Source organism: Cnephaeus nilssonii (genome assembly GCF_951640355.1).
Source record: "Cnephaeus nilssonii genome assembly, chromosome: 14".
Classification (NCBI taxonomy): Eukaryota; Metazoa; Chordata; class Mammalia; order Chiroptera; family Vespertilionidae; genus Cnephaeus; species Cnephaeus nilssonii.
The window spans coordinates 38201270-38209607 of record NC_137085.1 but is presented as its reverse complement, the minus strand read 5'-3'; the positions used below and the strand labels follow the sequence as shown (position 1 = coordinate 38209607).

At 38.5% G+C, this 8338-nt stretch overlaps 1 protein-coding gene across 1 annotated transcript; it reads right to left on the bottom strand.

Annotated features, from left to right (window-relative positions):
- Nucleotides 1–610: 610 nt before the first annotated feature.
- On the bottom strand, nucleotides 611–1211 carry LOC307111046 (COMM domain-containing protein 2-like; the record flags this gene model as incomplete). Its single annotated transcript, XM_079790741.1, is given in 2 exon segments — nucleotides 611–1096; nucleotides 1098–1211. Coding segments are annotated over 2 exon segments (600 nt in total).
- Between the last annotated feature and the right edge of the window lie 7127 nt (nucleotides 1212–8338).

The following is an 8338-nucleotide window of genomic DNA, read 5'->3' as shown; positions in this document are numbered from 1 at the left end:
AAAATAAATATTTTTTTCTTGAGCATTAACTTACCAGACACTGAATAACTGCACAAATTAGTAAGCGTAGCGCAAATAAACCTATTTTTCTTTTTTTTAGAGTATTTTAAAAAATTCATATTTATTTCCAATTATTCTGTGACTATTAACATCCATGAGTTGCTTTTAAAGTTCAAAAACACTGAACTGTCTAGAAACATTCTGAATAGTAATAATAATACTGCTAATTTTATTTTCAAATTTTGGTCAATAAGGAGGAAAATAATAAAGTTAAGTAGTCAAAAGAAGTACTAAGAAAAGTATAATCATTCATATATAAAGATAATATGAACAGTATAGATTCACTTTCAGTTGATTCAATCCTATTTACACATTTAAAATATAAAATACATCCTAATTTGTCAAGAAGCTGACCACATTTAGCACCAGGAAAGAAACTTTATGTTAGCTTTTGGACATGACTTCATATCTTGTATAGGAAAAAAAACTTTCATAGAATCTATATGTAGTTGTCACTATCAATTAACTAAAAAAAAAAGTTTTTAAAACTAACTGATGCACATCATTAATTCACAAGCAATTAAAAAGGAAACAAACCTTAAAACCGGGACTACTTGATACTGCGCACAACTCGCCTACAGTGGCTTGTTTGCATCTCCTTCAATGCTTGTTCCAGTTGCTGAACCAAGTGCAACAGGGTAGCTGGATCTGTCTGCAGAACTTTGGTGTTGGGATCTCCATTCTGATTAAGGTGTAGCTTTATAGTCACCGATGGTTTTATCTGTTGCCTGAGGCTTCTGCTTGCAAGCTGTACATCTAGTCGCCATTCAAGGCTGTGGTAACTGGGGAGGTCTGGTGCCAGTTCACTCAGAATAGTTCTGATCTCCTTTCTGTTATCCAGATAAAGCTGAAGCAACAATTTGTTCAATTCTTCTGAGAATCCCAGAACAAAAACAGAGTCTTGGAAATCCAGTTCAGAAATCATGAGCTTTGAGCTTTCAGTGAGCAGGTATATTAATCCTTCCACGCCATGTTGGACAGTGTCATTACTCACATTGAGTTTTCTGGGGGCGCCCTCGTAGATCTTGGGGTTAGCCGCCTCGCCTCAGGAACTCCACCGCAATCCGCCCAAACTCCGCGAACACTGAGCTGTTCACTCGCGGCAGAAAGGCCAGGTGCTCCTTGTGCTCCTCGGACAGGTCCAGCAGCATCTTTGCTGGGCCGAAACCTTCCCTTCAGCACAGACCCCGCCCTCGCCACTCAAACCTATTTTTCTTGTTCTCTGAAAGCGAAATATTTCCTGCTAGTATTAGTGGAGAGAAATGGTGCGCTTGTGCATAAGGCACGTAAGGGAAATGAATGCAACATGGTTATAGTAATCAGTCATTACCGAACGTTGTAGTTCGTTATTTTTTAAAATATATTTTATTGATTTTTTACAGAGAGGAAGGGAGAGGGATAGAAAGCCAGAAACATTGATGAGAGAGAAACATCAATCAGCTGCCTCCTGCACACCCCGCAACCAAAGTACATGCCCTTGACAGGAATCAAACCTGGGACCCTTGAGTCTGCAGGCCGATGCTCTATCCACTGAGCCAAACCAACCAGGGTTGTAGTTCGTTATTAATAACTAGAGGCTCAGTGCATGAAATTCATGCATGCGGGGCGGGGGGAAGGGGGGGGCGGGATCCCTCAGCCCAGCCTGTGCCCTCTTGCAATCTGGGACCACTTGCCCCTAACCGCTCATCTGCCTGCCTGCTCAGTGCATGTCATAGCGACCTGTCATTCTGGTCGTTCTGCCATAACAGTCACTTAGGCTTTTATATACATAGATTATGTGTAACTGGAAATTGTAAAAATTAAGTTATGAAATTTTTATTAAAACATTTTTTACATACCGTTATATTGGCTGGGCTGCAAAAATATTTGTCATGGGCCATGAGTTTGACATGCTTGATTTACACCATAGTAATGGGCAAATGCTACAAATCAGGGTTTGTGTTTTTCAGAGATTTGCACATCCCTGCTTACTGCACTCAACACTGAATAATACCATGCCCAGAAGACTGAAGATTCTTTGGTCCTGAGTGGGTTGTTTCCTCATGCTAGTTATCTGCTAGTGGGGATGCTGTTCTTCCATTGCACTCATTTGGCTAGGAGAGTAACGTACAAGGGTTAGTCATTCAACAAACATTTGTTAAGATCCCAAAATAGGAATGCTTACAAAATGTGTGGTGTTCATATAATTATAAATTTAGAGTATAATCTTTCTCATATGCAGCTATACAAAGAATTATTCAGTGAAATACCATTAATTTTAGCAATTGTCCTGTTGAATACAATGGTAAAAATTCCTAGTCTTTTTTCTTTAAAAATGTAGCATAGTAAAATATCTTCCTGGATAAATAAGTGGCTTTATGCTAACATATTACACAATAAATTAGAAAATGTTGTAATTATATTACTTTCATTTTGAGATGAAAGGGTGTTTTTCCTTCGAAAGAGTCAATATTTGATTTTACAAATAACTGCAAGATTGGAACAAAGAGTAACATTATTACAATAAAATAGTATTCAAGCATTATGAAATAAAGAGATTTTGCAATTATCTGGTTGAATTTTATTGTCAGTTAAACTAGATTTTCAGGCTAAAAATCTTTAACTTTAAAAAAAAGTTTAACTGAGTTCAAGTTTGAAAATAAACTTTTTTCATTTTAAAAATTGTTAAGCAGAATTGACCACCTCTGTAACTCTTCAGCTCCAAAATGCAAATAAATGGTCCTCTAGGTATTCCTTGTATATTGTTACAAAACCTACATCCTTTTCACCTCTTTTATAGCCCCTTTTATGGCTATTAATTTTTAATTCTGGAGACATAGTCACTGTGTTTCTGGTTCTCTGGTGGGAGATAAATGTGATTTAGATCCTGTTTTATATATGCTTGGGGTTGATGGTTCTGATTGTATCTATTCCCCAAGAGAAAAATTGCTGGTTTCCACAACCCCTTGCTAGCTGGTCATAAAACAAATATTAAATAATAGCAGTAAGCCATGAACCTCCTATAGTGCTCCAATTTTCAATTAAACGATTGCTGATGAAATATGGCTGATGAATAAACAGACTATATAGAGAATTCATATGATGTGCCCAATGTTTAGACCATACATATTGCTTGGGCCCTTGAGACCTACTCGTGCATGTACAGAATGTCAACTATTATTTCTAGAGCCATAGTTTTGTAACTTATAGCTCTCTAGTATGTTGATGGGAGCACAGAGGTTACTCAAGTTGTGTTTTTTTCCAAATCAGATTTCAGATTCCCAAAGAGAATTGATTTTGACACTTAAAATAAAAAAAAACCCTATCAATCGATTATACATAACATTTTGTGTGTGCCCCAACAAGCATTTAATGTGAGGTTTGTGGAAAATTAAATAGCTTTAAAAATCTTCAGGTCTTCCATTATTTTCATCAAAGAATCTACAGAAGAGAGCTGGAAGAGTTTAACAGTGCAATTCTTCATGATATCCCGGAGTTCATCTAAATATACTGTATCTTAATCACTGATAATTTTGTTTACAGAAACATAATCCACTCCTTGCTATTATTATTAGTTTCACAGATTCTGCAAGAATAGCAGCTAAAGTATATAGAATCTGTCTCAAAATACTGCAAGGAGAGATGTTTAAGTAGGCATTAGGACCAAATTATGTGTGTGCATGTAATAACCTGCTGCATCACACCCATATTAAGTCAGATGGAGATACTTTGTTTTTTATTTATCTTTTTTTTACTATATTAAGTTTTTTAAATTTATCTTTTAAAAATCCTTTTAGGGAACTACTAGCTCTGTCCCTCACTCTCCTCAAATCTTCACAAGTTACTCCCAAAATTATATTAAATTTTTTTCTTTGTAGCAGCAAAAATATTCATGAACACTAATTCTTATTTAAGAAATAAGCCAAAGCTAAGTGGTACCACTTAACTAGGAATCTCCTTACAAACTGCTCCAAGGCTGAGTACTCATTTAGCTGATCCCAAATATGCACTTAGTGTCTATCTATATAACATTAACCAAATGATGAACATTCACCAGAGGGAGAGGCCTTTCAGGCAGATTCAAATAAGTAATTTTCAAAGAATCATCAAAAATGGATATGTGCAGAGCTGCACCACATTTAATGAAGGTGGGATTCAATTACAAGAAGGAGGAAATGTGCTTCAACTAGCTATATATTATCCTTTACGAAGGAAGAAAGAAAGAGATGAAGGGAGGGATGGGAGGAGCAAGAGAAAAGAAGAAAGGAAGGAAGGAAGGAAGGAAGGAAGGAAGGAAGGAAGGAAGGAAGGAAGGGAGGGAGGGAGGGAGGGAGGGAGGGAGGGAGGAAGGAAGGAAGGAAGGAAGGAAGGAAGGAAGGAAGGAAATAAGGAAGGAAGGAAGGAAGGAAGGGAGGGAGGGAGGGAGGGAGGGAGGGAGGGAGGGAGGGAGGAAGGAAGGAAGGAAGGAAGGAAAGACCACCTTGAAAATTTTATGATGAGGTGAAAGAGAACTGGATTGGGATTAGAGGTGGTGTCCAAAACTTGGTTATGACAATTTTTTTTGTCTATTTTTTTTATTGAAGTATTATATGTGTACATATCTTACCATTGCCCCCCCCAACCCCACACCCATACATGCCCTCACCCTCCAGAGTTTTGCGTCCATTGGTTATGCTTATATGCATGCATACAAGTCCTTCGTTTGATCTCTTATCTCCCCCACCTCTCCCTAACCAATTTTTATTCTACTTACTATCTGTGGCACTTTTCTGAACATCAGTTTACTCCATTGAGAACAGGAATGCTAATACCCATCCTGCAAGAAATGAAGTGGTTTATATATCTTTGGAGGCCATGGGCCCACGTAGGTCAATTCAGAGTGTTAATTCAGTTTCTGTTTCTATTACATCCACTTGGTGAGAAGTGAAAAACTTCATTTTCTCACTTTAGTTGAATTCTATTTGTGATATAGTGGTCTTAAATCAACTCCTAAAGAGATGGTAGTTTTAGATATTAGTCAGACCTTCCATAGACAAGTGTTTTTTCGAACTTCGATGTCCATACAAATCACCGGAGCTCTTGTTAAAATGCAGGTCTGGGGTGATACCCGAGATTCTGATTGTCTAACCAGCTCCCAGGTAACCTTGCTGGTTTCTTGATAACATAAGGGGCTACTCCAATACTTCCACACACTGAGCACACATTATTTATTGGATCAGCCAGAGTTGTAAGTGCTGCTGCTGATGTCATTCGTGTTTTTTCCATGGTGATAAATACATCCTCTGGGAACAATTGCAGCCAACAAAGAGCTCTGTAAACTGAATGACAGGGTGTAGGGGGGAGAGTGATCTGTGGAAGAATCTCCTACTTCTCCTTCTCTTGGCTGTCACTCATGATGAATGGCTTTATGCAGAAAGGTTGGACTCAAATGCAGTGGTGACTTGCAATTAAACTCCACATACATCCTTTGCCATGCCCTTCATTAGCATACTGTCCATAATATGTACCATAATTACGGTCCATGATGCATACCATATCAAGGTGGAGACAAACCTTCATTTTGTTGGCTTGTTACAAATGTGAGTTTCTCTCTCTTATTGGAGAATTTTATTATATATGTTAAAGCATAAGTTTTGCTTTCAAAACATCATGATGAAGCAATCTGGATGCCAAATTAGAATGAAAAGTACAAAGACCAGCTTATCTTTACCCAAGTCATTTATACACCATAGTCTCTATCATTGCATCAATAAACTCACCCAACAAATATTGATTGAGTCCCTATAATATGTCAGTTGTTGTTCTGGGATCTAGAATAAAGCAGTGAGCAAAATAAACATCCTGCCCTGATACAGCTTACAGTTTGATAAAAACAGACATAGAACATGTCAGGTAGGGATAAATGGTACAGATGGGGAGGGGGGGAGATAAAATGAAGTTAGAAAGAGAAAGCAGATGTGGGAGTTTTATATGGGGGAGGGCTGGGAGTGGTGGTGGTGATAGGGGGGACTTATAATCTGATAGACAGAGCACCTGAAAAATAATCATATTATTTTAAGTCTTAGAACACATATACATAGGGGGTTAAGTTTCTTATATGTGAATAGGGGTTACGTTTTTCTTAAGTTTCCTTTTCAAGGCCTGTGTGAAGCGATTAAGGAGGTGACTCAGCTGTGAATCCAGTAAGCAGAACAGATAAGCATGGTCAGGCCAACCCACCAGGAGTCAAAAAATCATCTCATCAACATCATCTCATCACCTGATGACTAAGGTTAATAGCTGACGTCCGCTCCCAGCCTCACCCTAGCCCCTTCCCCTTTATAAACCTATCCCCTGCACCTTGCTATAAGACAGGATTTGAATGCTTGTGAGCACCTGTCTGCTTGGTTGGCTAGCCTTCTCAATAAAAGCCTTATATGACTCAATCCTGCCTTCGTTATTGGACACAGCGACAGGCAACCCGAGCCTACCCAGGGGTTTCCCGGTAACAGTGGTAGAAAAGACCTAAAGGAAGTGAAAACAAGATACGTGGATATATAGCTGAAGAGATAAGCAGGAAGAGAGAGAGGAATCAAGAACTCCAAGGTTTTTGTCCTGAGCAACTGTAAGGATCCGAATGCCATTTTTAAAAATACGTATACTAGTATTTTTATTGATTTCAGAGAGGAAGGGAGAGGGAAAGAGAGATAGAAAAATCAACCATGAGAGAGAATCATTGATCAGCTACTTCCTGATCTCGAACTCAAAACCCAGGCATGTTCCCCTGACTGGAATTGAACCCAGGACTCTTCAGTCCACAGGACAACGCTCTATCCACTGAGCCAAACCAGCTAGGGCCAGATTGCCATTTTAATGAGGACCTTGTCTGTGCACAAAGAACCTAGCATTCAAATATTCTGGGCATTTTTCTTCTAAATTCAATGTTAAATTCAAGCTTAAACTGATGGGGAAAAGAGGAGAAAAAAACCAGGCTTTATTGTATAAAATATCTGATAAGAAGCAATCCTCTTTAAAATATATGCCAATTATTTTTTAGAACTGGAAAATAATATTTCATTTAAACTACATTTTTTTTTATTGATTTCAGAGAGGAAGGGAAAGGGAGAGAGAGATAGAAACATCAATGATGAGAGAGAATCATTGATAGGCTGCCTTCTGCACGCCCCTAACTGGGGATCTAGCCCACAGCCCAGGCATGTGCCCTGACCTGGAATTGAACTGTGAACTCCTGGTTCATAGGTTGACACTCAACCACTGAGCCACGCCAGCTGGGCTAACCTACTTTATACATAACTGATAATTATTCTTTTAAATACACATTTCTTTTTTTAAGTTTGTATAATTTGCATATATCCATATAATCTATTACATACATTTAAAAAAACTAGTAGTATGTATTTATTTTATAAGGTCTGTTAATGAGTAATAATATAGCAACTGGTCAAATCAATACATCAAAAAGTCAAAAAGAAAAATCATATCTATAGATTTAGAAAAAGCTTCTGATAAAATTCAATAGGGGAACTCTGCTTACAGGAATATGGAGTAAACATTTTTTCTATTCTTCCCTCTATAACTCAAAAATCTGAATATTATACATTAAGCAAATGTAAGAAGACTCTGAAAAATAGGGAGAAGGCAGACTGGCTAATGATCTTGGGACCCATGGAATGAGATAGTGGTGGATTCCCGATTGTTTTTTGTTATTTTTGTCTGTTTTGCCTCAAACATCCCAGATTTAGAACTGAAGAACACAGTAAACAAGGAATCACCAAAGGACACTGATGGGGCAAAAAGCATCAACAAAGCCTGCTCTTTCTACCCAAAAGAAGGGGCAGTCTTGAAAGACAAAATCTTTTAGTGAATAACCACCCTACCCCAGCCAAGCACCACAGAGAGCACTGTGACCCATCTCTGCCCCAACCAGCAAAGACTTGAGTGGGGAGCCCAGATTTCCACACTTTTGAGGCTATAACATGCACCTGGACACCCTGCCTAATAGGGAGCTGGGACTTTCAGCCTCACTGCTGAACACAAGGCCTTCCCACACCTCTGCTCTCAGTGGAGACCAAATGGGGAGCCTGGATTTCTGCCCCCACATGGCAGTAATGAGGAGTTTTTTCTCTCTCCAATGGGGTGATGTCAGAGGGCACTAGTAAAGAGTAGTGTCCCAGCAGTAACAAGGCCATCCCCACAGTGAAATGTCAGGGTATTTGCAAGTTACCTTTAAATGATTGAGAAAAAAAAGAGTACATGCAAATGTGGCAAAATATTAACAGTTGATGGATATGTCTGAAGG